Source organism: Metarhizium acridum, assembly GCF_019434415.1.
Source record: "Metarhizium acridum strain ARSEF 324 chromosome Unknown scaffold_1, whole genome shotgun sequence".
Classification (NCBI taxonomy): domain Eukaryota; kingdom Fungi; phylum Ascomycota; class Sordariomycetes; order Hypocreales; family Clavicipitaceae; genus Metarhizium; species Metarhizium acridum.
The window spans coordinates 4,317,586-4,344,521 of record NW_027094015.1 but is presented as its reverse complement, the minus strand read 5'-3'; the positions used below and the strand labels follow the sequence as shown (position 1 = coordinate 4,344,521).

The 26,936-nt window shown below is 51.6% G+C and overlaps 9 protein-coding genes across 10 annotated transcripts; 5 read left to right on the top strand and 4 right to left on the bottom strand.

Annotated features, from left to right (window-relative positions):
• Positions 1-248: 248 nt before the first annotated feature.
• Positions 249-1,222, bottom strand: J3458_001344 (uncharacterized protein; the record flags this gene model as incomplete). Its single annotated transcript, XM_066116675.1, has 2 exons — positions 249-304; positions 373-1,222. The coding sequence occupies 2 exons, from the start codon at positions 1,220-1,222 to the stop codon at positions 249-251; spliced, it is 906 nt and encodes a 301-aa protein (XP_065978561.1).
• Positions 1,223-1,643: 421 nt separating this feature from the next.
• On the bottom strand, positions 1,644-6,030 carry J3458_001343 (uncharacterized protein; the record flags this gene model as incomplete). Of its 2 annotated transcripts, XM_066116674.1 has the most annotated exons (5): positions 5,561-6,030; positions 4,980-5,504; positions 4,468-4,915; positions 3,411-4,419; positions 1,644-3,352 (listed from the first exon to the last, which is right to left on the bottom strand). In XM_066116674.1, exons 3-5 carry the CDS (start codon positions 4,882-4,884, stop codon positions 1,644-1,646), a joined length of 3,135 nt encoding a protein of 1,044 aa, XP_065978560.1. In that variant the 5' UTR covers positions 4,885-4,915; positions 4,980-5,504; positions 5,561-6,030. The 2 variants fall into 2 exon arrangements, with proteins under 2 accessions (XP_065978560.1, XP_007810270.2); XM_007812079.2 differs by having other exon boundaries at positions 3,411-4,915; positions 4,967-5,504.
• A 1,961-nt stretch (positions 6,031-7,991) lies between these two features.
• Positions 7,992-10,307, top strand: J3458_001342 (uncharacterized protein; the record flags this gene model as incomplete). The annotated part of the gene is made up of 2 exons (XM_007812080.2): positions 7,992-10,079; positions 10,137-10,307. 2 exons carry the CDS (start codon positions 7,992-7,994, stop codon positions 10,305-10,307), a joined length of 2,259 nt encoding a protein of 752 aa, XP_007810271.2.
• A 530-nt stretch (positions 10,308-10,837) lies between these two features.
• CYC2_2 (mitochondrial peripheral inner membrane protein) lies at positions 10,838-11,845 on the top strand (the record flags this gene model as incomplete). The annotated part of the gene is made up of 2 exons (XM_007812081.2): positions 10,838-11,023; positions 11,129-11,845. The coding sequence occupies 2 exons, from the start codon at positions 10,838-10,840 to the stop codon at positions 11,843-11,845; spliced, it is 903 nt and encodes a 300-aa protein (XP_007810272.2).
• Positions 11,846-12,073: 228 nt separating this feature from the next.
• On the bottom strand, positions 12,074-17,971 carry NEO1 (putative aminophospholipid-translocase). The gene is made up of 3 exons (XM_007812082.2): positions 14,262-17,971; positions 13,799-14,208; positions 12,074-13,737 (listed from the first exon to the last, which is right to left on the bottom strand). Exons 1-3 carry the CDS (start codon positions 17,634-17,636, stop codon positions 13,620-13,622), a joined length of 3,903 nt encoding a protein of 1,300 aa, XP_007810273.2. The 5' UTR covers positions 17,637-17,971; the 3' UTR covers positions 12,074-13,619.
• CYC2_1 (mitochondrial peripheral inner membrane protein) lies at positions 12,192-13,418 on the top strand (the record flags this gene model as incomplete). Its single annotated transcript, XM_066116673.1, has 1 exon — positions 12,192-13,418. One exon carries the CDS (start codon positions 12,192-12,194, stop codon positions 13,416-13,418), a length of 1,227 nt encoding a protein of 408 aa, XP_065978559.1.
• Positions 17,972-18,773: 802 nt separating the features above from the next.
• Positions 18,774-26,788, bottom strand: hus1 (Checkpoint protein hus1; the record flags this gene model as incomplete). Its single annotated transcript, XM_066116671.1, has 4 exons — positions 18,774-26,271; positions 26,326-26,431; positions 26,487-26,614; positions 26,709-26,788. The coding sequence occupies 4 exons, from the start codon at positions 26,786-26,788 to the stop codon at positions 25,731-25,733; spliced, it is 855 nt and encodes a 284-aa protein (XP_065978557.1). The 3' UTR covers positions 18,774-25,730.
• On the top strand, positions 19,138-21,300 carry SEC16_2 (vesicle coat component; the record flags this gene model as incomplete). The annotated part of the gene is made up of 1 exon (XM_066116672.1): positions 19,138-21,300. One exon carries the CDS (start codon positions 19,138-19,140, stop codon positions 21,298-21,300), a length of 2,163 nt encoding a protein of 720 aa, XP_065978558.1.
• SEC16_1 (vesicle coat component) lies at positions 22,011-25,069 on the top strand (the record flags this gene model as incomplete). Its single annotated transcript, XM_007812083.2, has 2 exons — positions 22,011-24,408; positions 24,465-25,069. The coding sequence occupies 2 exons, from the start codon at positions 22,011-22,013 to the stop codon at positions 25,067-25,069; spliced, it is 3,003 nt and encodes a 1,000-aa protein (XP_007810274.2).
• Positions 26,789-26,936: the final 148 nt, after the last annotated feature.

Genomic DNA, 26,936 nt, shown 5'->3' with positions numbered 1-26,936 from the left:
TATCACTCGGAACACATCTCTTCTCGTGCTTAAAAGGTTCCATCGGATGTTTAGCACATCTGTTATGGTATATCAACCTACTCTTCCCGCTAACCATCGACATGTCTTCACCAAATGTCTGCATGGGCTGGGTCCCGGCTGCTGGTGCTCTACTCGAGCCTGGAGGCTCCGGAGACCCCTGTGGCGATGATCCCCCAGACATTGGTAAACTGTGTATGGTAATTATCTTTCGATCCGGGGGCCTCGTTTTAGATATCGGTTCGCTCTCCGCGGATGTCCTCGACGACGACGGCCAGCCGCCTCTCTGCTTGCCCCCCGAACTTCTGATGGCTCTGGGCGGCGGAGAATATCGCGCTTGAGACGCTGGCAAACCAGGTCTCTGGCTCGCCGCCGAAGGCGTTCTAATCACTTTATTCGACTTCTTAGCCGAGTTCCGCAAGCTCGAACTGCAGGTGGTAGTCGTGCTTGTGCGCTGCGACAGCCCCATATCGGACCTTAATTCATCGCCCTTGGTTGTTGTACTTCCGCTGTTGCTGTTCCTAGTGGGCCGAAGCGGCGCAGGCCGACACGATGCACTGTTGATACCCTCGGCAATTGTGATATCCGTAGCCGGCAGCGAGGCGAATTGGTCCATGTCGGCCAGGCTGTAGTAAGCCCCCGGTTTCCCGACTGACTTTGACATGGGACGCTGGCAATATCCTCCCGCAACACTATATGCGGACTCCCTACTCGGTCCTGTCGATGTGGGATCAGTACCAGATGGCGCCGTGTTGTAAACACTTTCAGTATAAGTTGCATGCCGCGCAAGTCCCCGACGGGGGGAGAAACTAGAATAGGGTCGGCCGAGACCTGATGCGATGCTTGCTCTCTCTGGTTCGTAAGACTCCCCTAGTGGTGCTCCATCATACCATGTATTCTCTCCGGAATAAGGGATATCATCTTCCCACATGGACTCTCTCTCCATGGCCGAGAGTACATCTGGGGGTTCACCTGTGTTGCTGTCATCACGATATCTACTCGACTCATGCCGCTTCATCAGCAAAATATTTACTCCGCCACGTTGCTCAGGTTCCACCTGTTCAGCAAACATCTCCTGATGCGATTGTTTTGTAGGTTCCATATTTGTGTCGTCGACGAGTACCATGACCGGGCTTGTGAGCTTGGGGGAGGATAGGCGATTGTGCGGAGTGTTGGAGTCCGGCCATGTTGGCTTGGAAGGCATTCTGATGTCATGATGAAGGAGAAAATCACGTTAACCTGCTCTTCTTGGAGAGATGTAAATGTAGCCTTGAAGGGGCTCTTTGTTTCATCATCGAATGAGGGAACAAGGAGGATAGAGATCAACCAAAGCGATCGATATGAATGGGTGTTATGATTTTTTTTATAAAAAAAAAAAACTTCTTTTTCTTCTTTTTGTAAGCCGATTCTTTGTCATTGGTGTAAGTGAGCAGGTATGAGATGTGAAACCTAGGTAACAAAGGATGCTTGTAGTGAATACCGTCAATTTTTAGTCTAACAAAGGGGGAATAGAATAATCGCTTTGCATCGTGTACAGGCGCTATGCTACATTACAAAGAACCAGAATAAAGAGCTGCAAATGCTGGGAGTATGCAACAAATGCGTTGGCGCAATTCGCAAATGATCTAAAGACTCACTGTGACCGTCATGTTGTTGCTAAGGACCATCAACGTGGGCGGCAGTTCGTTGCAGAGAAGTTCAACATCAGAAAGATACTGAATTGTAGACATTTCGTCGAGGCTAGTGCCTTCTGAAGGAATAGGCAGCGTTGTCATCAAGACACCCGTGTCTTTGGAATGCTGTTGCATGAGTTCGTTGAGAATCAAGTGCTGCGCTCGACTAGGCAAATCATTGAATGAGAGCGCAACGCCATGTCCCGAAGTGGCTGCTCCGCTATCTTCTTCGGTGTTCATTTTTGGTGCATGACCCGTGGATTGTTCGGAGTGTTCTGGGATAACAAGGTTGGCTGTGTCTTGACCATGCATAGAATATTGTGAGCCGTGTCTCGAGTGATGTCGTGAATGGGAACCCGAATGCGGTTGAGACGCTGGCTGAGATGCTGGCTGCTCTGCAAATGAAATTGTTCTTGCGCCTTCTTCGCCGCTGACTTTAGTATCAGGCAACGGACGACTCGAAAACTTGCCGAGCGAAGATTGTCTCGAAAAGACTGGCCGTTCAGCTCGTGACGTCGGAGTGTTTGACGCAGCCGGTGCGAAACTAATCTTGGAGCCTTCGCCTTCGGCGATAATCTTGGTTTCAGGCACTGGTCGACTAGAGAATCGAGCAGCAGATGACTGTCGCGAAAAGTTCGGTCTCGTCGGTGTAACAGTTCCATCTCGACTGCCATCCTTCAAGGGGCTCATGGAGCGTGATCGTCGAGAACCACCATGCGGAAATTTTGGGACTTGAAGAGGGTCCAAGATAGGAAAAGAGTCGGTCTTAACGCTCGTCTCTACCTGTGGTGGGCTCGCGCCGATTTCAGCAACTTTGGGGACATGCAATGTAACCGAGGATTCGGGATTGTCTGCCAGCGTCTGAGACGTATTCACAGTGCCATATGAGGGAACTTGAGTGCTCGACTCGATGGCTCTCAACCTTGGCCCTTGCCCAGACTTTGTTGACGACTGCTCCGTTGCAGCACCACTGTCCTGCGAAGATTGGAGCAATGGACGCCGTGTTGGATTTCCCAATTCATCTCCCGAGCCCCAAAAAGGGTCCCTAGAACCTACTTCGAATTCTTCATCGTCAATAGAACCCTCCACATCTGTATCAAATTCTGTGTCTGATTCGGGCTCATGCAGAACTTCTTCGTTGATATGGGTTGTGTGGATCCCCATGCTGACTCCGAGTTTAGAGAGCGTGGCGATGCCCGGCTTCCTAGGCATCTCTACAACTTCAGCCATACTCTGACGGCGTGCATTCCCCGGATCGTCGTGTGGATTATATGCACCAGATCGCCCACTCGTCGAATCCAAAAACTGGGCCAGCTGAGAAAGCTCTTCGCTCGAGGAAAGCTCTTCGGCCTGTCTGCGGAGTATCTGCAAGTCCTCCCACCATTCCTCATCCTTGAGGGCTTCGCCAACAATGATTTCGGCATCAATATCATTGGTTTTTCCGTTAACAATAAGCTCATACGTTTTGAGATGGCCAGAGGCCAAGTAGAAGACGAGGACCTGCGCATCAATTCGCAGTTTCTCCAAGAGAGCTTTGACTCTAGCACTCTCCTCCTCGACTTCATGCTCATACTCTACAAATACCAAAACACGTAGGGCAAATACTCTTCGCCAGGCTTGAACACTACGCAAAATATGTCCCAGTTGTAAGATGAGGGTATCTGCCAAGGTTAGTCTGTACAAGACTTTCTCTTATTTTGAAAGATGATGGGAACTTACAAGTGTCAAAGTTCGTCGTAAGCACACTCTTGCCATCTGAAGAGAGTTCAGCAGACATTTGAATGGGCCACAGATCGATATACCTTTTGGAATTGGACCCATCATTTCGGGGCGTCTCCAGCTTATCAAATCCGTGGGCTATGGCAACGTTGAGTCTGTATTTTAATGCAAGATCCTCTAATATGATCATGTAATCGGTGGGAGATACCATGCCTTCGGTTCGAATAACGTCGGTAGGCAATGTCCCTTCAAGTAGTCTTGCAGACGTATCTCCGCGCCTACGCTTAGCGACCTTGCCTTGCGACTTTGACGGGCGTCTCATCTTGTCAGATGGAGATGCAGGCACATCCGGAATAGCCACCGCAGGGTTTGATTTCCGCAGGTCATCCATATTATAGAATCCCAAAACAGCAACATTTGGACGCATGCCACCAAGGCCGGCTGCCAGAACCAAGTTGCGTACCCCCCAGGTAATTGAAGGGGACATGGTAAGCTGGACAAAGGCCTTGATTCTTGAAAACTCGGAAATATATCGAGTCCAGGCATGTTGCTGCAATCGAGCCTCGTGCACGCCAGAGTTGAAATCGTCTGTTACGATGACATGGCCCAGAATGTAAAGAGACCCCTTCTTCATGGAATTGCAAAATTGAATTAACCGCGTCTGGCGCCGGGGGTTATTGATGAGAAGAATGATATGTGGTCGCCAAAACTTGATGTGTTCTGGCTTTAATCGCAGCAAGTACTTTCGTACTTGATGGTAGATGAGATTCTGGGACACATCGCCCCATCGCTTAGGCGGGCATAAGTAATGGATCAGTAGAAACACGAAAATGAGCACACAAATAGCAATCGCTGCATAGGTCTCATCAATGAAGAACATGGCGGCAGCAGACAGAAGACTACCAATGCAAGCCGTCTGCCAATTGAAGAACTTGAAACTAGGACGAAAGTTTGGGGCAGACCCAATTTTGAGAAGAAAGCAAGCAAGATTCATAACGAAAAAGGTCATCTGAAAGTCGTCAGCGCCAACCAACATGTCCAACGTGCCAACACTCACCTGATAACCCATGGAGATGAAGGTTGCAATCTGATTCAAATCCGCAAGAAGGGCAACCTGCGCAATGGCGTATGTGAGAAAAATAGCAAGGATAGGCTCATCGGCCTTCTTGGTCCCTCTGCCAAAGATGGACAGTCCGGGCAGTAGCTTGTCACGCGCCAATGCCTGGAACAATTTCGCAGAGCCTATGATGCCCATGAGGGCGGAGAAAAAGGTAACTGCACACTCCCCCGCGAGGACGATTGGCGCTGACAGGTTCGTCAGAGATATAATGTTGTCGTTTGCGAAGAAGGAGTCCCGGGAGATGGTGCAAGCCATGGAGAGAATCACAACAAAGTAGACAACAAAGGTTGTTAGCATGGCCCACAGTGTGCCTTTTGGTATGACCTTGCTTGGATTTTTCAAATCCCCAGACATGGACGCACCAGCAAAGATACCTGAAGTGGCGCTGGGAGAAGTTAGCATAGCGGTATGCACCTAGAAATGGATATGCGCGTACGGGAACAAAATACCAAACAAGTCTCGAAATGTTGGCAATCCCTGATAGACATGATTGTCAGAGCTCGGCAGAAGATTGTTGGCAAGAGTATTGAGACTGAGCCCCGTGTATACAATGCCAGCGTCTTCGTCTCGAAATGGGGCCTTGAGGATGGCAGACAATGGAACACTTAGCACAGCTACCGTCAATATAGCCAACAATAAATTAGACGCCTTTGAAAAGGTAGCTGATCCCAAAAGACACATGCAGGTGCATGTGACCAATGCTGCTGTCTGCAAGCCATATCCTGTCCAATATCCTTCTGGGAAGCTAGGTCCAACATTTAGACGAATGCAGTCAATCAAACCAACAATGTTCATGGCAGTGTTGAGAGCTTGGGCTAAGAAGAACAAGATTCCAATGGAACCTCCGAATTCGGGACCAAGCGATCTCGAGATCAGATAGTATGCTCCGCCGCCCTTGACCTCACCATTGGAAGCAATGGCTGACAGGGACAAGGTGGTTAAGAGATCAACACAATAGGCAGTGGCCAACAGTCCTAGGCTTGGTCAATAATTCTGGGTTGTAAGAAACAAAGAGAGGATGTTGGTATACCCAATATTCCCAGAAATCCGACCTGTCCCAGAATGAGGCCAAACCGCAAAAACATGAGAATGCTCATAATGTTCAGGCATACGGGAATGTACACGCCAGAAAGCAAGCCCAGCTTGGAGCTCTTCTTCGCATCCATCGCCAAAGCCAAAGGGTCACCCTTGTCGTCGGGCGTTGCAGGCATGGCGGGCTTGTATTTGGCAGCATGTGCTCGCAGGTCGTTGCCGGCCGGTGACGTCGAGACATCACAAGCTCTGCTTGATGCCAGCTCCTCAGCGGTCTGGCGATGGTTTGCCAACTCTTCTACGAAAAGAGGCAGCCGCGCCTTCTTGTCCCGGCGGGATGCTTCAATGTTGGCAAGTCAAATCGGGACTGGACTTGAACAAAAACTGGAGGCCATGAAAATGCGGAGATGTTGTCTGTCGCCGACTCACTGCTGATAGCCCGAGGTAGGCTCTCGTTCAGAGTGATTTCATCACGGTCGGAATTGCGAGGTCAACTAGGCTAGTCGTCGTGGTCGTTGCATGTGTGGTCCAGGGAGAGCGACGCCCGCCTACGTCAGACCCGCCGACGACCGCCAAGGCAGCCGCAACCGTGGCGGTCAATCATCAGCAATCATCAGCAATCATCAGAGGGCGATGGTTCAGTGTTTTTATGGCAACTGGCACAAGCCAACCGTCAAATACCTAGGTATGGAACAACCCCGAGGGACTACAAAGCACTTGAGCGCGCTAGATGGAAGAAGCCTGGATGACATCAATTGATGCCAGCATTTGAACGTTGGAACGTGAAAGCGTCCATGTCGAGAGACCCAGCAGGCGACTAACTACCTGGTGCTCTCCTTGACAGCGTGCGCGCCGAGTACTTCACAAGGATGCCGACCATTGCAGTCTACATAATATCCAATTGACGCCAATAGGATACAGGGCCAAATACCCTATCTTTGCTGCTCAAGTGTGACCCGTTCCCCCGCGTCGGGATGCAATCGGACCGTCGTGATGAGAAGCTGGTGTGCGGGATGGCACCATCATTTGGTTTGGCCGCCCCCAGAATCATGCAGCCACTCACATGTTTGGTCGCATGTTTCATCACCTGCTGATGTCCTGGCAAGGGTTTGTTTATAAAGCCATGGCAGACTCGAGACATGAATGGTCATGGACTCATGACTACCCAAGTAATCATTGTTGACGAGCTGCTGAGAAATAGCAGGTGACAGGCCAAGGCACATGCAGAGTTGCTTGACAGTTGTACAAAAGCTGCATAGACGAAGGGGGCCATGTCGTGCCAATAGCTACAGATCGAGCACCGTCTGCATTTAACTTATCAAATGGTTGCAATCCAGGTTGCTAGCTTATCATCAGCCAATCCTCTCTCGTGGGGGCAAAGCTCAGTCTCGCTGCATCTTTGTGCTGATGCGACGGGTCGCCGCAACGAAGCACCACGTAGGTATAGGCCTTTGCGCTGCTGGACATCATAAGCCAGTATGCCGATTGACATGCTGCATGTGCACCGAGTGCAAAGGGAAGTCGAGAGTGTATGTATGGTGTGACTTGAATGAAAGCGGTCCTCCGTATACAGTCCCCTCAGGACCCGTCCGCTGTGATGGATTTCAGAGCAATGGCGAAGTGAAACAGTGACTCATCAAAATGTCCAGTTCCAGCACAGTGCTCTCGGCGTTGCTAGACAGGGACATTTGAATTTTGGACTCTCGAGGATTAGCGAGCTGCCAGTATTATTTCTTGACTGTGAATTGGCTTGTAAGGGTCCTGTTCACCTCGCAACACGCTTACTAATTGAGTCTCCGCAAGCCACTTCACAGTCAAAGAGATTACGTCGATATTAAAGAGACCAACATTGGCCCGACGTCCGGACACCAGGACAGGGCCAGGGGCCAGGGTCCAGGGTCCAGGAGAGGGCCCTGAGCTCGACATTTGCTAGACTGCTGTGGGCCTCTTGATAGCATTCAGTTCGGTTCGACAAGCGTCAACTGGGTATCTAGGTACCTGCGTACGGAGTAGTCAGGTCAATCTAACCCGTTGTCGGTCCCCTCACCAGGCTCCGGTCTCTGGCTCTTCTCACTTTCAATCTTCTCAAACCCCAGCTTCCCGCGCGCCATCCCCCTTCAAGACCCCGACGACGGTCATCCTCTGCCACCACCACACCAACACCTTTTCGACTGAGGCTCAATTGACGCGGTCAGCCGATGCAACGACACGGCTATTGCGAGGCCTCTATTTCCATCCTTCTCAGTCCGAGACACGCCATTAATCACTTGGCTTTGTAACTCCCCTCTGCTGGCCTTGCCGCCCCGTTCCTCGCCTTCGTCCGTGCTGTTCACTGATAAGCAGACAACACCTGGCACGAGACACAATAAGAAACCCGCGCCACCAAATACTCAACATATCCGCATCCTGCTAATAACTTCGCCGACGAAATGTCTTTACCTAAGGACACTCCCAATCTGGACCCGGGGCTGTCATCGCCGTTTCCTGGCCAGCCTCGGTCCTTCTCTTCTTCTCTTCCTCGAGAGGAGCTGACTGCTCGTCTTGCTGAGCCCGTTCTCCCAACGCCGCCACCTGTTCGAGGAGCTTCCCCCGTTCCCGGAGGTGATGCAGTAACAGCGGCCGAAGCTCCATTCACCGGGGGAAGCTCTACTCAAGGCCCCGGCGTTTCTGCCTTGGCCGCCGCTCTTTCAAACTCTCTGGGACAGTCACCACCCCGTCACGGTACGCCTGCGGCTCGAATCAACTCTCCTCCTCCGCAATCACAATCTCCCACCTTTCCCGCTCGAGCAGACACGCCTACGCAGTATGGCTCCTTTGAATCAAGGTCCCGCTTCGGTCCCGGTTCCACCACTGGTCCATATGAAGACCATGAAATCATAAAGCGACACTTGGTGCAGCCTAGTGATGCCGAGAACCCTACCTCAGGAGAGTCGTCTCCTATGGGAACAATCAAGGGCAAGCAACCCACAGACGTTGGGGTGGCCAAGGTCAATGAAGAAGAATTCTCCAGTTTACAGCTACAGGGTGGTGACGTTACCCGCGGTATTTACAAGTGGACGGAGCAGGCAGAAGCAAAAAGCAAGCTCAATCGCAGCAAAAGTTACGACCATGTACGACCTGAACCCGAGGAGGAAGTCACGGATATTAGCGCTATCAAGGTTCCTGGCGGATTCAGACGTGATCACCTACGAAGGCGAGCTTTCAGTCCGAGCGGACAACATGCCGAGCTGGGTAGCAGTGGAGTCGGCTCTCCCGGAACGCTTGACCAACCTAGGCTGTTCACGTCGAGTTTCCTCGAATTCCTGTCTATTTACGGCCACTTTGCTGGTGAGGAACTTGAGGAAGATGATGAGAACTTGGGACCAAACGAGATTTGGGACTCTGGAGAAGATCGCGGCAGCGGAGATGAGGAACCGACCGAAGACAGCGCTCTATTGGGCAAGAAGAAGCGGAAGAGAAAAGCCCGCGGTGGCAGCGGCAAAAACAGTCCCATGAATGCCGCATTGCTGTTACTAAAGTCTTTTGTCGGCACAGGTGTCCTGTTTCTGCCTCGAGCTTACCTCAACGGCGGAATGCTCTTCAGTAATCTTGTATTGTTGTTTGTGAGCATTCTTAGCTACTATTGTTTTGTTCTCTTGGTGACGACACGGCTCAACGTCGAAGGCTCGTTTGGCGACATGGGCGGCATACTGTACGGCAAGTGGATGCGCGGTCTGATTTTGGGCTCCATTGTCATCAGCCAGATAGGTTTCGTGGCCGCTTATACTGTTTTTACTGCCCAGAACCTGCAGGCTTTTATCCATGCGGTATCCGACTGCAAGGCGTCAATCACCATCCCGTTGCTTATTCTCACGCAGACGGCCATATTCCTTCCTTTCTCTCTTCTACGTGACATCGGAAAGCTGGGGTTCACGGCTCTCATCGCTGATGCCTTCATCATGGTTGGTTTGGCGTACCTCTTTTACTACGACGTCATTACCCTCAACGCAAATGGTCTGGCAGACATCATCATGTTTAACCAAAAAGACTGGACCCTGTTTATTGGAACCGCCATATTTACTTTTGAGGGCATCGGTCTTATCATTCCTATCCAGGAATCGATGAAGCATCCCACAAAGTTTCCTCGCGTCCTCTTCCTCGTCATGATTATCATTACAGTTCTTTTCACGGTCATGGGGGCTGTTTCATATGCCGCGTATGGATCCAAGACCGAAACCGTTGTTCTGCTCAACCTACCACAGGACGACAAGTTTGTCAATGGAGTACAGTTGCTGTACTCTTGTGCCATTCTGCTCTCAACGCCACTGCAGATCTTCCCTGCTATTCGTATCATCGAGACGGAGCTGTTCACCCGTAGCGGCAAGTACAATCCTTGGATCAAGTGGAAGAAGAATGTGTTCCGATTTTTCATGGTGATGCTCTGCTCTGCAATTGCCTGGGGAGGTGCTAACCACCTCGACAAGTTTGTCGCCCTCGTTGGCAACTTTGCCTGTATTCCGCTGGTATACATTTATCCTGTGAGTTAATTTTCCCCATAAACAACGTTTCTTTACGCCAGTATTAATGCCAAGTAGCCCCTTTTGCATTACAAGGCCGTTGCTCGAACCCGGTGGTGGAGAATTTCCGATATTGTTTTATGCATCTTTGGTTTGGTCGCAATGGCATACACGACTGCACTCACTATTATGAGCTGGGCAGCTTCTGCAGCTCCAAGACCAGGATACTGTGACCGAAAGGGTCCGTAGACTCACAGTGTACGGACACTGCAGGCAAAAGATGGCGTTTACCTTGGCATTTGTGATGAGGACTTTTGAGTATAGGAAACTTCGTGACCTTTTTGGACAGATTGCATACAGAGCCCGTGATGGTTAGAATTGCATGGTAGATTCGAATAGACATTCAAGACATGCGGCTCAGGGCCGGAATTCAATGCGTTTTCGCGACATCCCCTGGTGCGTTGCCTGTGGGCCGTGGAGAATGACAACACACAGTGGAGACAATCTGTATCAATCAACCTCTGGGATGCTCGGAGACCGAGCTGACCACTGCTGACAATCATATAACTTCACTCTCGTCGACCTTCAATTTCACAAATGTCCCCAAACACTTCGAGCAAGCCATCATGTCAACTCCCATGGCGTTGCGCTCTCCCGCTCGTCTAACGCGTCACGCCAGCCTCTGGATCACCCGATCATTTGCGACGCGGCAACCTCCTCCGTTCCCTACAGTGTCGTCTTGTCCATCTCCAACATGTGGGTGCGCTGCTACGCCTGCCATGCCTGAGGGTTTAGACATTGATCTCAAGAGTAACTTGAATGGAGTGATTTCGGGGTATGCGGAACAAGTGCTCGTTTGTACGGGCCGTGATGACTGGACGTCGAGGATAGAGGGTGAGTGTGACGGGGATAATTTGGCGGCTGATTTGAAGGAATTGTTTGGTAGGGGAGGGAGGTATAGTGACGTGAGTGTCTTTTTCTCTTGTCTTCACTGCTCGTTTACATTGTCCTTGTCAATCTTTCTTGTCTACTTGGACTTCTTTCTGCGTCGTGAACGCTAATAAATACAGCCCTTCCACAACATATCCGTCATCAACTCCTCCTTCCCATCATCCATACCTCCTCGCTCCGAACTTCATTCCACATCAGCCTACCTCCTGCCCTCATTCAAGTACATCCCCTTCCTGCCCCGGATCTCCTTTGACAGCGTCGAAGCCCTCGCAAAGGGGTTCTTGCTCCCGGAGAAGCTGCACTCTGCCCACGATGGCCTGTCCCCCGTCCACCGGGACAGACTGACGCGCAAAGAGGCATACCAGGGCCTGTTGCCGGGCGTCCAAGACGTCAAGGATGTGCTGGTTCTCATCTGCGGTCATGGGGGACGAGACGCCAGATGCGGCATCATGGGGCCGGTCTTGAGGGACGAGTTTGAACAGAAACTTGCACTACGGGACTTCAACGTCGTCGCTGCCCCGGTGGAGGTGAATCTCGCCATTGAAAATACAGAGAGGATAGGGGGTACCGTTCCAGGGAAAAGCATCGCTAGAGTGGGATTGATCAGCCATATTGGAGGACACAAATTTGCCGGAAACGTGATTGTGTATGTTCCGCCTGGCTATGAGGTGCAAGGGGGCAGGCCGCATCCGCTCGCAGGATGTGGGATTTGGTATGGGAGGGTTGAACCGAAGCATGTGGAGGGATTGGTGGAAGAGACTATTTTGAGGGGGAATGTGGTGGAGGATATGTTTAGGGGGGGGATAGACGCGAAGAGGAGGATATTGAGGTTGTGACGTAGCAGACTTGGGATGTTGGAATGACGTGTAGACTGCTCCGTAGAATTTGTACATTAGATTTTTCAACCCTCTTACTTTAATATCGGGCGACTTGAATGAAATACAGGATATTTCGTTTCTTGGTTTGGTGTTTCGAAATAGAGTATTTGGTTGATGCACGTGACTACCGAGGATATCGCGAGCTTCACCTGTCCACACTTGGATCTGGATCTCAACCAAAAAGAGAAACTACACTACGACAACATAATGTACAAATAAGGTTTTTGTTTCTGTTGGAGATTATCATCTCGCTTCTTTCCTTGGTCTGGATTCGCTTTGTCTCTTGTCTGTTACCTCTCACAGCATGGCAGCGCCACTCCGCACTATCTTGCGGCCCTCTTGCAAATGGGCACCGAAATACAGCTCCAGTCAACCATGCGCCTCAATATCGCGAAAACCCAAACGCTTCCTTTGCACCACTCACACGCACAAGGAAGCTCGTGCATTTCCATCCATTTTCATCGCCATCAGTCTCATGGGCGTAGCGACATACTACGTCCTCACGCCGACGAGCCACAAAACCCTCAATAGCGATTCATTCATCCCCTACACCATCACCTCTCGCCAGCCCATCTCCCCCACCTCGGTCATCTTCACCATTTCGCCGCACCAACATGACCCTTCGCTGCCATACTTGCTCCCCAACTCAAAGGAGTGGAAGTATCCCCTTTGGTCAGTCGAGTTCAAGCAGCCCGAGGTCCAAATCGCCCGGCACTACACTCCTCTGCCGCCAGCAGACGGGGAAAACACCCAAGACGGCACCCTCCGTTTCTACATTCGCGCTGTAGGAGGTGGAGAAATGTCTAATTATCTAAATAGGCTCGGTGTAGGGCGGGACGTCTTCCTCCGAGGGCCGCACACGGGGTTTGATGTTTTGAAAAGGCTAGGAGAGCAGAAGAATGTGGTGTTCCTTGCGGGGGGCACCGGTGTAGTTCCCGGTATGCAGGTTGCCAAGGCCGTTTTGGAGAGAGACACCACCGCAAGCGTAGAGTTGCTATGGGCCGTGCGGAAAAGGGAAGAGCTGCAACGATGTTGTCAAAGCGGTTCTGCAAGGCCGTGGTGGAACTTTTGGAGCGCCGCGGCGCCGACTGAGTTGACGGCCGAGGTGGAAGAACCGAGTGCAATGGGGAAACAGCTCGCGCAGATGAAGGCCAAGTACGGCGAACGACTTGCGGTCCGCGTGGCCGTGGACGAGGAACGCACACACTTCACAGAAAGAGACATTGGAGACGCTCTGGCTAGTGGTGGGCGTACACTGCCTGGTCCAGGATGCCAACTCCACGACCAACGCCTCCATGTACGAGCGTCTGAGTTTGAAGATGCCGGTACCAAGTGTCAGTGTTCTCCTGCCGATAAGCCCGGAAAGAATCTGCTCATGGTTTCCGGCCCAGATGGGTTCATTGCACATTACGCTGGACATAAGAAATGGATCGGGGGAACACTGACGCAGGGGACAGTAGGCGGTGTTGCCGGTGTGTTGCAGAAGAAGAATCCTGTTTTGGCAAACGATTGGCTTGTTTTGAAGCTGTGATAATTCATCACTGGAACAGACAACACGTGGCGCCTCAAATACAACGTAGCCATCCGTAACAATTACAGACAAGTCGAATACAGCGTGTACATTATGGAACATGAGTCACCTAGCACTGCAAGTCAAGCCAAAGAGTATATTGAGCTCCAATAACGCTAATGCATCGAAACCCAAACGCCCACAAATGCGCACTAACATCGCCTACCGATTCTGCACTTTCCTGTACGATGGCGGCTTGATCGCCCTCGTGATCAGTTTCCCTGCATATGGAGGGATCAAGGATATGGCTCCAATAGAAAGGATGCGCCATGCAAATCCCCTACAATCACATTAGCAACCCAGGCATACGGAGTTGGCGAAGTGAGCTTAACGGAACGTACCAAGTAATGACGAAACTGAGATCAAAGTATCCTCCCAAGAACGGGATACTGCCAACAAATACCAAAAAAGTACCCAGAATACTCAAGATCATGACCGGATGCCACGTGGTGATCTCAATGGCAACCATAATGAGCTCATTCAACACCAGCACAGTATAACTCACAGCTACCATCTTCGGCCCGTCTACTTCGGTCAGAATCTGCGACAAGCCCTGGATCATACCGCCTTGGTAGATGGACACGAAGACCCATACGAAAAAGGTGCGGTATGAGAGGGACCGACCCTCGGTGAGTTCCTTGTACAGTTCCGGGTATAGGTTGGCCAAGTTTTCGTCGACATCCTTGTCAAGGACAAGGGACAGAACCGGAGCAGCGGTGTAGATGGTTGCATAGCCAACGAGGAGCCAGTCCTGAACTTGGTCAGCATGTATCGTCAGGTCAGAGATGGAAGAATAATGCACACCTTGTATAAGCCTTCGGGTTCAAATTTCCTGGCAATACTGTACATGGTCTGACACACCGCTATAATCAGACCACGATGGATAACAAACTGCGCCAGCTTAGCACTCCTTTTATAACTGTTCCGCCCATGCCACACGAGTAGCTTGACCAAATGATAAAATTGTCCAATTGAGAAGTCGGCAGCCAAACTCGCCTGGCGACCCTCCTTGCCGACAATACCAACACCCACGTCTGCTGCTTGAATCATCGACACGTCGTTGCCTCCGTCTCCGATGCAACAGACTCTCTTCTTGGTGTATTCCTTGATGAGCTTAGCAACCTCAGCTTTTTGTGTGGGCGAGCATCGACATGCTACCACAGTGGGAAGCTGCACGGCAACGGAAATGAATTCGATTCGGAAATGAGTCAGCAGGAGCTGAAGACTTTCGCCATCAATGAGGAGACATGCGTCTGTTTTGCCACGCAGGAAATCGAGATGTTCCTGAGCGCCGTCCTTGCGCTTGAGTTTAGCGACGGTGTAGATGTACTGGCCGCGTGCAACCAGCTTGGAGCTAACGGCCACACAACGAGCTGTTTCTACCTTGTCTCCTGTCAACATCCAAATTTTGATACCAGCATTGCGAAGAAGCTCTAGTGACGGCTTGACATCTTTTTGTAACTTGTCCTCCACACCAGTGACACCGAGCAGTTCGAGATGATTTTCGAGGTGGTGCGATATGACGCGTTGAATGCCAGCATCGCGATTTGCAATGGACATGGAAGCCTCTTGGTACTTGGATGAGAACTCTTGATACTGCTGGTACGACAGCTTCTTCCGACCAACAACCAGTGTTCGCAGTCCCTCTCTAGCCATATTGGCCGTCTCCTCATCCAGCCAATCGTTGGCGGCGACTATCGTGCCCATGACTGTATCAGCGCCCTTTTGATAGAACCAAATCTCCCCAGAGCTCAGGCTTAGATTAACATTCTTCACGTCGTCGTGGAAGTGGACAATAATGCCCATGCGCTTGCCATCAGATGTAAATGGGAACACATCGAGAATACGAACACGGACCACTGGTCGTCCTGTTTCTGTTGATTCAAGCGTCATGCCCTTTCTGTCGCGGTATGCCAACTTCAGTCCGACCGACTCTGTCCATTTGACAATGGCGATCTCATCGGGTGATGATGCCTGGTACGATGTGATTTCTTTGTCATCCTCAATATCAACGGTAGGAGTGACATTGTGGCACAGGGCCAGAGCGAGAACCACGTCCCGCACGCGTGCTCCAATCTCACGTCGTGTGCGAGTAGCGCCCACATTGACGGTACTCGAGAAGGTTGAGGATGGCGTAATGAGGACAGTCCGTGACGATGGGTCTGTTGTAGGCTGAATGTGGAATCCTTGACGAACGTATGATTTGACCTCATCCATTGCCTCATTAGCATAAGACACAGTCCCGACGTGGACTTTCTTCATCTCCATGTCGTTCTGCGTCAAAGTGCCTGTTTTGTCGCTAAGCAAATACTCAATTCTTCCCAGGTCCTCGGGTATGGTGCTGGTTCGTACAACAGCGCCTGGAATTCCCGGATCGCGTTGAATGAACCTTGAATACGCGCTCTTGCCCATGTCGAGGTTGACCCGCAAACTAATAGGAACAATGGTTGAGAACAAAACCAGAAAGCGCATGATTTTGATGTACCACACGTTGCCTGTTGTATTTTCAAACCCTTCCAGAGCAACAAGAACCACCGACAATGCCAAGGTGAGAGCGCACAAGATCTTGGTAAGTGAATTGATTTCGTATTCGAGAAGACCAGTCTTGGATCGAGACGGGGACGTCGACAACGCAGACCTTGTCTGTGGCCCAGTATACAAGATCACTGCCAGGGTGGTTCCTTGAGAGGCAATGATTGTGTTGGCCCAAGCCGTATTATCAATTGATAGAGGTGCCGACTTCGAATTACCGTCATGCTTCAACATCGAGTGGTGGCTCGTCGCATCTTGTCTCGTAGGGAACAGTTCAACAGTGCCCACAAACTCGCCGACCTTCTTGTCAGGCTTCCCCCCTATAACTCTCAATCGCACAAACTCCTCGGGGGCGATACTCTGCGTCAGAGCCGAGGCCAGCCTCAGCTTCCAGTCTGTCTCACCATCGAGTTGGTCGGTTCTAATAAAGGTCTCTCCAGAGCCTCCACCGGCATCGCCCTCATCCTTCTGTATCTCTATTTCTGGCTCTTTTCCCTTTCCATCGGGCTCATTTTCGCTAAAAGCAAAGAGGGTCTCCTCTTCCGATGGCTCCTTGGTAGGGGTTGATGAGGTAGGTCCCTCCACATTGTAGCATTGTAATATGACCACATCGGCCGGCACCCGTTGTCCTTTGCTGAGTTTGAGAACGTCGCCAACTTTCAGATCTTTGGATTTGCGCATCTCTTCTTGAACGAAAGACGAAGGGTGGTGGGTGTTATCTTCCTCCTGAATATCGGTTAAGTCGTGCCGAGATCCCCTCTGCCTTCTTGCCCCCCTCTTGTTCAATAGATCAGATTTGAGCGGTCGACGGGGTGGTTTACTTGATGCAAGTCGTAGCTCGGGATCAGAAAACGTCAGCACTCGGTATTCTTCGGAGTTGGCCTCATTGTCTCTCCGCCGCCTCTCAATGTCGTCGTACGCCTCCTTCCCCATGGTGATGCAAAGAACGAAAGCAAGCGGCGCTATATAGGTGGACAAATAACCAATTCGAAGAGCAGGTATTGCTTGCGACAAGGCGACTAGAAGAAAGTACATGTTAAAGAAGAAAGAAAACTCATTATACAGGGTAACGGGAAGAAAAGTCAGCGCTGTATATTTAGCATTGGAAACGACATTGGCCGGGAATCGGGTTGACTGAATAGATCCAACGGCGACATGTCTTGAAGCCGAAGGATCATCATCATCTTGCTCATCTACAGCATCATCGTCTCCATGTTGGGGGGGCTTGTTTCCAGACAAGAAGCTGGGGAGCCGTATGCTTGACATGGACAGCCGCCGACTGTGAGACATCTGATGGCCGCCAAGGAGAGGAGCATCATCATCGTCATGGCTGCCTCCAGCTCCATCATGCTCGTCTAGCAGTCTACGAGTATGTTCGTCGAAGTCATCTCGATTCTGGCCGAGCTCGCCATATCCGCGGCCGCCGCGTTTGTTAGCACGTCGCAAACCTCCCATACGCAAGTTCCGGAGAGCTATTCTTGACGGCTTTGATTCAGATGAGCCGGAAGGTTGGTCTCGATTTGATCCTCTGATGTTCTCCGTTGAGATGGGGTCCAGCTCGTGGACGTCGAGATCTAGGTCGGAGTCGGAGTCATGCGTGGGAGATTCGGGGCGCTCGGGTGGTCTGTACGGAGGTGTCGAAGGCATGCCGCATCAACGTTTCCAGCCCGAAATTCAGGAAAAAATATGTTGGGGCTTCTTGTATAATTTTTGCGAACTGTGCGTGATGCGCTGGCGTCTTTAGCGTTGCTCGGATGATCATGCTGCGCTGCGAGGCGCCAGTTTATCCTGTCAGACGCGGAGTCGAAAATGCTGATCAAGAAAAACTAGCGTACGATTCTTGGCGCATTGTCTGCAAATCAGAAAGGAATGGTTAAGCGAGTGCCAGTCTGCAGTTATTCGAGCGACAATGTGCGATGCAGAGAAGAAGGGAAATAGAGTCGTCTGAAGTTTAAGCTACGTACACGTAACCTTACTCTGCGTACGTACCAGTTGACATGTGTCCAAGGCTGCGGACGCCAGGGGTTCATTTTTAGCTGCATGCATGCACTCTTCAAGCTTGAGTGGGCATTTACTGACAACCCTAGCTACCCTACACAGCTGACCGACCTCGACTTGACAGATGCCGTGGGCGTTGCGATTAATGACTTCTTGGAGCGTTTGGACTCGATATCGCTTTCTATTGATGCTTTAGCTTGGTCTTCGTTCGCTCCCATCGTGAGAATGTAGCCCTGACGGGAGGGAAAACGTTGACGAAATCTATATGGCTTTCAAACGGCCAAAGTACAACACGAAAGTAGAAACAAACACGGAATAAATAGTTGCAGTGCAGGTTGGGACATTGGTCTTTCCACTGGGGAGAGTTTTCATTTCTCAATTTTCATACTCGGCCAGCCATAGCCAGGCCTCATGTCTCATGGTGAATTTTAGGTTGAGAAACGTCTCGTATCATCATCACAGCATATCACCGTAACCTTAATCCCAAATCGACCATTCGAGTACGCACACCCCAATGCAGTATAAACTCTTACAGGCGATTGTTGAGAGCAAAAGGAGGTCATGGTCCTGTCCCGTCAAATCTTTCATTCCCCACAGCTTACTTAAGTACGCAGTAACCAGACTTGAGTGCTGGTTTGCAAGGTTGATTAGCTGCAAGTCCGCCTTGTGGCTCCACCAACAGGCAGCTCTCCTGACTGCCAAGTTAGTGTGCAAAGTCCATCGGCCCTGTAACTAACTACAACGAACTAAATGCCAGCTTGCATCAAGTCACCCATCTCACGTCACCACCTTTCTCCCTCTCCAATACTGCCTTCACCTCACATTGCCGCCATCTCACATTCGATACCCCCGAATTTCGATTCTAGCAACTCCTTTTGGTATGGCGAACCGGAAATCGACATAAGGAAATCGTGTGCATTTTGATTCTATTATTTTCCGCTCGTGTATGTTCTCTCCGTCTCACATCCACCATCACGCGCACCCTTCGCCCCAGGCTCTTGGCTGCGCAGGACATCGGTGACTCAGTGTCACCTTTATCCGCCTCACCAAATGCCCAGGCATTGTTGATGCTGATGAATTAGAATTCCTGAATGTATTCGTTCTAATCCGCCGCGTCCTGTTCCTCGCGCCTGTTCATCGCACTTGAACCATGGCCGCAGAGCCAGCCGGTCCATGGCACCCGGCCATGAGGCCTAATAGCGCTGCTGATGTTGTTGTGCCGAGTGACAAGTCCGAAGCGGCTTCCTCCATTGATAGCAATACAGCGCGTCAACCCACTCAATCCGAAGAGCACGATGCCACTGAATCATGGTTCGACAACGAGCATGAAAACGAGGACGAAGCCAACGCTTGGCTCATACCAGAAGACACCGAACCATCGAAGCTCATCGATCCTGCACAGTCAACACGCCCTTTACAACCCACCGAAGCGGCAGAAGTGCTCGGTTTGGCCGAAACTCACACCCATGAAGAACAGCAAAAGTCAGAAGATGCTGCCATCGCATGGCTGACCAATGGTGATGATGGGGACGGTGGCGCAAAACTGCTCTCCGACCAACGGGAACACAGTCCTTCTGGAAAGAAACCTAAGCATTCCTCCCAGGAGGACCACGCCGATGGGGCTCTTGCTTGCGAAGCGCTGAACAAAGAGCACGCTCGACCGGACGTAAACGAAGCCAAAGAAACGAAACATGTAGCCAAGGGGCCTTCTTCGACCATGGCTCAGCACTCTAGCTCTATGTCCTTTGCTCGTACTGTCTCCCATGAGATCACTTTCGGCGACGATGATGATGGGGAATGGATCCTCGGTCGATCCGACACTGACACGTTCGGCTTCATGCCGCCATCGGATAGGACGAACTCATTCCCTGTTGTGCCCCCCATTTCTTCCGTCTCCGAACCCAACCACGCCCTGCCTCTCCCTTCTAACCAGGCTCTCGATGTTATGGAAGAGAACGAAAGGGAAGCTGAACTTGAGAAAGACGAATACATGATGCAAAGCCCCGAAGGCGATAGCTCCGCGTCCTGGCATAGACATGTGGCCACCCGACGTAACCACGCGCCATCACGATCCATTGGCGGCGAAATTGCAGATGTTACCACCACTGCTGCAGCGTCACGATTTGAAGAAGGGATACCATTGATTCCACGGCGCGAAGCGGAGGGCGAAGCTTCAGAAGCTAAATCCGACCTGTTTGCAGACGAGGAGGCAAATGAGGATGACTTCTTTTCTCAGGTTCAGAAGAATGACTGGGACAGCAACACAAAGCCTTTGGAGCGGAAATCTACAATGCACGTCATGGCAGCTATGGATGACGCTGGCACATTCACTCGCCAGAGCACAGTCGAAGAGGAGACTATCGAAGAACATGCTGATGAGTCTGCGGAAGGAGTTGCACTTGGCATTTCAGAGACAGCCGAGCCGGCGTCAGCAATCGATGACTTGGCATCCAAGTGGGAGGAGGCCTTTGGGGGGAACGACAACGATGATTTCCTTCTAGACGACCCAACGGTAGAGAACACGGATATTGATGCGGCGGCCTTTCTAGGCAGTGACGATGAAGGCCTTCTGGATGATGTATTGGACGAAACTGCGCCTGCCCTTCAAACGTCACAACCTCAAAAGCCGGCGACGAACCCTTACGCCTCCATTAATTCCGCAGCTCATCAATCAACGCCCTACAACGCGACAGCTGCCGCAGCTGTCTCCGCCCAGTATCCCTCAGTGATACCATACAGTGGTACTCCTGTCCATTATGGACAAACACCAGCACTGCCGCAACCTGAAGCTACCAAAGCCCAGAGCTTTGCGGATAAATCCAAGGCCGGGTATGCTTCACCTTACGATTTGCCCACGGATCTGGTCACCAAAACTGTGAAGCCACGAAAGCGTCCAAGTCTTCAACATATTCCGCCCGAAAGAGCTCCGCCGCCTCCCAGAAGTGCCAGCATGTATTCGCCAGGGCCGGCGACTCCTGCTGCGTCCGCGTTGCCGGCTTCATCAGCGCCTCCGGCATTGGCTGGTCAACCCCCTCTGGGTCTGGGCCCCGAAACGACTGAGAAAACACCGGCCCCGGCTCTGCGCCCAAAGGCAGCTTCTTCGAGGAACTGCCATTACCATCCAAGCCCAGACCGGCTTCAAGACAGAGTCAACGAGCACCTTCGCCAGGTCAGTACGCACCGGGACCGCCGCAACATGGACCTCCGCCAGCATCACGAACTGTCCCTGCTTTGGCCCCGACAGCAAACCAGCCGCCAACCGCCCAACACTCGGCCGGGGAGACCCAGACAACACCTGGTATGGCCGGCTTAGTTGCTCCTCCAAGGGTGAACCCCTTTTCCACTCTTCAATCCCAATCTCCATCCGTCACACCTCCATCGAGCAGTTCTTCTCGATACTCGCCCGCACCGGCAGCTCAGCAAGGTGGCGGTGTTTCCCTATCAAGCCGGTATTCGCCAGCACCATCTGCTGGATCACGCCCGAATAGCTCATATGGCACTGGTCCTTCACACAACCTTCCTCACTTGCCACGAACCTCGAGCCCATTGGCACACTTTGAGAGTAGCGGTACTACTGACGGGCAGCATCATGATCGTCGAACAAGCTCATCGTTTGAACCAAGGTTAAATCGTGTCTCATCCTTGCCTCCAACTCGAGAGGTGGATGAGGAGGAAGACGAGGAGGCCGTGTCTCCTGGAAATCGATCTGTCAGTGCCAACCATGCGGCCGCTGCTGATATTGCCGAGTCGCGATATAGCCCAGCTTCACCAGTGTGTACAGCTCGTTACACACCTTCATTACCCTCTGCTACTAACGGGCCCGCCGCTGCTCTTTCGCCCACCAAGAGAACCAACTCTTACGCACCCCAACCAGTAACATCGTCTGCTCAAGCCTCGTTTGCACCCCCTCCGCGCGCCCAAACACACTCCCCTGGTGCTATGCAAAACGTTGGTAGAAAGGGCAGCAAATCATCGGAATCCGGCCCTCGCCCTTCATCCTCTCACGCATCGACAGCGCCTGCGATGGCGAAACCTGCCCAATCTGCGTATGCTCCCATCACCCGCGCTCGCGGCCAGTCACTTACCAATTTGTTGCCACCTACCGATGGTAGAGAGCACGATCCCCTGGAGAGGTGGAAGGGAGCTCCGGTCATGTCTTGGGGAGTCGGTGGAACATTTGTAACAATATTCCCCAGGAGCATTCCTCGCTACGCTATAGGACAAACCACGCCAGTTACTGTACGTACAGTGGGTGAAATCAAGGTCCAGAATATTAAGGATCTGGACCCTCTTCAGGATCACCTGGCCAAATTTCCTGGCCCTTTAAAGGGAAAGTCCAAGAAGAAGGAGGCAATTTCATGGCTCTCTGCTGGTATTGAATTCATGGAAAAGGAGCTTCCGGATGTCACTTTCCACTCTCATCTGTCCCTGGAGGAGAAACGCTCCATCGAGCGACTCTTGCTGTGGAAGCTTTTGAGAGTCTTCGTCGAACATGATGGTGTGCTTGAGGGTAGTCCAACTGTGGACAAGGCAGTTCGACAGGTCTTGATCCCGGAGACCGCTGGGATGCAAAGTGAGGGTGCACCGCTTTTTACAGCGGCAGATACCACGACCGCAGTTACCTCGATGCAGGCAGATGGAGTGGACTCGGGAGCTATTGAAAAGATTCGCCTAGACTTGCTCAAGGGGGATCGTGAGACTGCTGTTTGGGCTGCTGTGGACAAGCGCCTCTGGGGCCATGCCATGATCATTTCTCAGACCGTCTCCTCAGATCTGTATAAACGGGTTGCGCAAGAATTTGTGCGCAAGGAAGTCAACTACCCAGGCCACAACAATGAGTCTCTTGCCGCTCTATACAAGGTTTTGTCTGGCAATTATGATGACTGTGTTGATGAGCTTGTGCCTTCTCATGCCCGCGCAGGATTGCAGCTTGTGTCTACTGAGAATTCTTCTGGCCCTACCAAAGACGCTATGGAAGGCCTCGACAAGTGGCGTGAAACCTTGACCCTCGTATTGAGCAACCGCAGCAATGACGATGTTCGAGGGCTGAATGCTCTGGGTAAGCTGTTGTCTAGCTACGGACGAGCCGAAGCGGCACATATCTGCTTCATTTTTAGCCGGCAGCTATCAGTTTTTGGCGGGCTGGATGACCCAAAGGCAGACTTTGTCCTGCTAGGTTCGGATCATCACAAGCAGTCGGACCAATTTGCCAAGGAGACTGAAGCCTTGCAGCTCAGTGAAGTCTATGAGTATGGATTGACTCTGGCTGGAGGTGTTACAGCAACTGCGGGAGCACCTCATCTTGCGGCTTACAAACTTCAGCATGCCGTAACACTTGCTGAGTACGGCTACCGCGATAGGGCTCTGCAGTACTGTGATGCGATTGCTTCGGCCATTGTTTCCCAGACACGCAGGTCTGCCTACCACCACCCCATTCTTGAAGGCTCCGTGGAAGATTTCTTGGCAAGGTTGAAACAGGCACCCAAGGAAGCATCCTCGTCCTGGATCTCTAAGCCTACGATGGGCAAGGTATCTGATAGCATGTGGAACCGATTCAACAAGTTCGTCTCCGGAGATGAGGACGGCAATGGCCAAGCTGGGTCAGATGGTGATAACGGACCATTTGCTCGTATCGCTTCTTCACCGAACAATTCGAGACCGCCATCGACTTCCAATTTTGATGTCTATGCCTCCTCTCCAAGCTTTCCGTCTTCTTCTGCACCGCCTGCAGCTGGTGCCGCCGCATCTCGATACGCCCCGGCACCAACGGCCCAATTCCCTACCGCCCACGTCAATCCATTTGCTCAAGCCGCGCAGGGGCAGCATGTGCCACTGCCCAATCCGACAAGCAGCGCCCAAAGATACGCCCCCAACCCGTCCGAGGCAAGTTACTCAGGCGTACCGCCTGCACAACCTCTAACTGGTGGATACCAGCCCGTGGGTTATCCTCGAGCCGCTGTACCTCCTAGTCACCAGCCTGTCGAGGCAGTTGCCCCCCATGCTCAACAGCAGCCAGCCCCTGCCGTCCAGGCTCCAACCTCTGCCGGGTACCGGCCGTACAGTCTTCAAGAGCCACCAAATATTCAACCCCAGCCTGGAGCTGATGACGCCGACCAAGGTTACCAGCCGCCATCTTACGGTTACGAACCTCCACAAACGGTCCCAGATCCCGTTAGGAGTGATGCTCAAGGGACGGGTGACAGCAGCGGATATGAGCCACCTTCGTTCCAGCCATATGATTATGAGGCCCCATCATACCAGGCCCATGTTGAGGGTGATGACGCACGCAAGCCCAAGAAGAAAAGCTTTATGGAAGATGACGATGAGGATATCCCCGCACTAAGGCAACCACAGGAGAAGTCGAAAGCGGAAAAAGACCGAGAGAATGAGGAACTGTTCCGCAAAGCGGCAGAAGAGGATGGTGAGTGCCAAGTGTCCATTGTTTATCGTGCATCAAGATTTCTAATAATTATAAAGCCAAGCGAGCAGCTTCAACAACCAGTGTCAAAAAGGGATGGGGTTTTGGAGGCTGGTTCGGGGGTGGCAAGAAACCCGAAGGCAACATTGGCGAAGCTCAGCCAGGCAAAGCCATCAAGGCCAAACTTGGTGAACAGAGCAGCTTCGTTTATGATCCAGATTTAAAGCGTTGGATCAACAAAAAGCCAGGTGCCGAGAACATCGAGACCAAGAAGGCCGCCCCGCCACCACCACGGGGTGCTCCTCGCCCTCTAAGCGGCACCCCCCCTCCTGGGGCACCTGGCACTCCACCTCCAGCTGCTGGACGATCCAGCGTTCCTCCCATGCCGTTCCGATCTACTGCGGGCAAGTTAACGACTGCTCAGTCTATGGAAAACCTGACTGGTGCTTCTGCTATGGGGGCACCTCCCGCAAGCCTCTCACGGTCGGTATCTAGCAACAACACGACATCGGCACCGCCGTCTACAGGTCCGCCCAGTAGGCCTGCGACCAGTATGAGTAACGCAAGCAGCATTGATGACTTGCTCGGTGCGCCTGGCCCAAGAAAAGCAGGTCAGAAGAAGGCACGAAAGAGCGGTCGATATGTCGATGTTATGGCCAAGTAGTCTCATAGTTGAGTAATACGATGTGGAAAGGATGGCTCGAGCCTGAAATGAAGTTTGCAGAGCACCAATATGATGGGTTCACACACATATTACGGCGTTTTGTCAATAGAATTAATACTGAGCATTCATGTACTATAGATATTCTGTTTTTCATACTACGGATCTGTAGTAATCACGCCAATTACAATACCATTTCAAGAAATATCGTGTTACAACCTCAAAAAGCCATTACGCACGACCCTGTAGTCGTTCTCATTTCCTACCCAACTCTAGTTGATATATAACTTATACATATGTTCTTCGTCACCTGCTGTATGATTGTACGTAATACTGTAGCTAGTTAGATAAAGTGACCGATTTGTTTGTTTGAGAACTTACGGTAACAACAGACTCGTCCTCAGTTGCATCATCATAATGCGGGACATAAACATAAAGGATCAAGGCATGGTCATCTGCAAAGCAAGCAATGACACGACCCTCCAGTCGACCCACGCTTAGCACTCTACTCCAGTCCCTGCCATCTACACGCACCGTGGCCCATCGACCTGGTCCCTCTTCGCGAAACTTGGTACTAGGGTGCTCTTCAACAGGCCGTTCTAGCTGCAGAGGGTCCAATTCGGGATTTTCGAGATTGGACCATACGCTGCATATGTCAGTTGTTTCAGTGGCTATTCGCAGCCGCAAGCTCCCGTGCATATTGGCACTGAGTTCCAATTTTGGTGCCTTGGAAGAGTTTGCCCCTGTCAAGCGCTAGCTTTGTGAAGCGATCTGATATAGCTTTGAGCTGCAGCAACGGCGGCAATTGAATGTGGACATCTGGTTCCCGCACTCTTGGCTGCATGATTGTCTCGACGGTCACTGGGTGCAGCACACGCACGGGTATGTCCTGTGTGATAATCTTCTCGTGCTCTCTGCGTAGTGACGTCTCGAGGTGCTCCTGCTCAAAGACGTCATCGCCAAAGGGGTCCTCGGACGACAATTTAACTGCGGCTGAGGACACGTTCGACGTGGTTGTCGTGATGGTCATGGACAGAATTGGCAGACCGTCCTTTTTAGTGAGCCGCAGGGACGCGGATATGCTGTTGAGAGCGGATTTGAGTGCGCGCTGGAGCGGCTGAAGAGGAAGTTCGAGGTTGATGGTGTTGTGGGACTCCGCGGATTGGATGTGGTGGCCCTGGAAGATGAGATCCATTGCGAGCGAGCTACGGGAGAGTCAGTAACGAGGTGAGATGACTTGGCGTAGGATGAGTCCATACGCCCAGACTTGTGATCCCATGTCTGGGATGACGGTGAATCTGACTGTGTCATCACTGAGGCGGACCCAGGCTATCTTTTCCAGGGATGAGAGAGCAGCCGTGAGTTCTGGAGATTGTTAGCGGTTTTGGAAGCGGTTTAAAATGTGTATGGTTGGACATGCTTGCAAACGTGCGTATGTTCTTCAATTCTGTGCGAAACCGCATCTTGGGGTCTGTGTCGCGAGGAGTGAGGATAAGGTTAGATGCAGGTGCGATGGGAGCAGTGGTGGGGTTCAATGTTTGGTTGGACCTTCAAATTGCTTCACGGAGTATACCTTAGGTACCTAGGGTACTTGAGTTACATATAAAAGTCGCTGACGGGTACTCCGTACTTAAGCACATACACAAGTGGAGTGGGAAGATGGGGGGAACTTGAGCAACTTACACCCCAGTTCTCGAATGACAATGCAGCCTCGATGAACATTTAGCATCTGATACTGCAAATCAACTGAATACACCTTCCCGACATTCGAAAGAAAATTGATATTGTTTATTCCGCATTTCAACAACTGGTCCCGAAAATCAAAACATCGAAACTCCCTTCGCACCATGCATCCACTACACTCTCGCCA

What these genes read in the sequence shown, in the direction of transcription:
- NEO1 (XM_007812082.2), bottom strand. Translation starts at nt 17,636, where the DNA reads ATGCCTTCGACACCTCCGTACAGACCACCCGAGCGCCCCGAATCTCCC. An exon ending in AACCCGAAGGCTTATACAAG is followed by an intron (nt 14,209 to 14,261) that starts GTGTGCATTATT and finishes GACCAAGTTCAG; the next exon opens with GACTGGCTCCTCGTTGGCTA. An exon ending in CTCAGTTTCGTCATTACTTG is followed by an intron (nt 13,738 to 13,798) that starts GTACGTTCCGTT and finishes ATGTGATTGTAG; the next exon opens with GGGATTTGCATGGCGCATCC.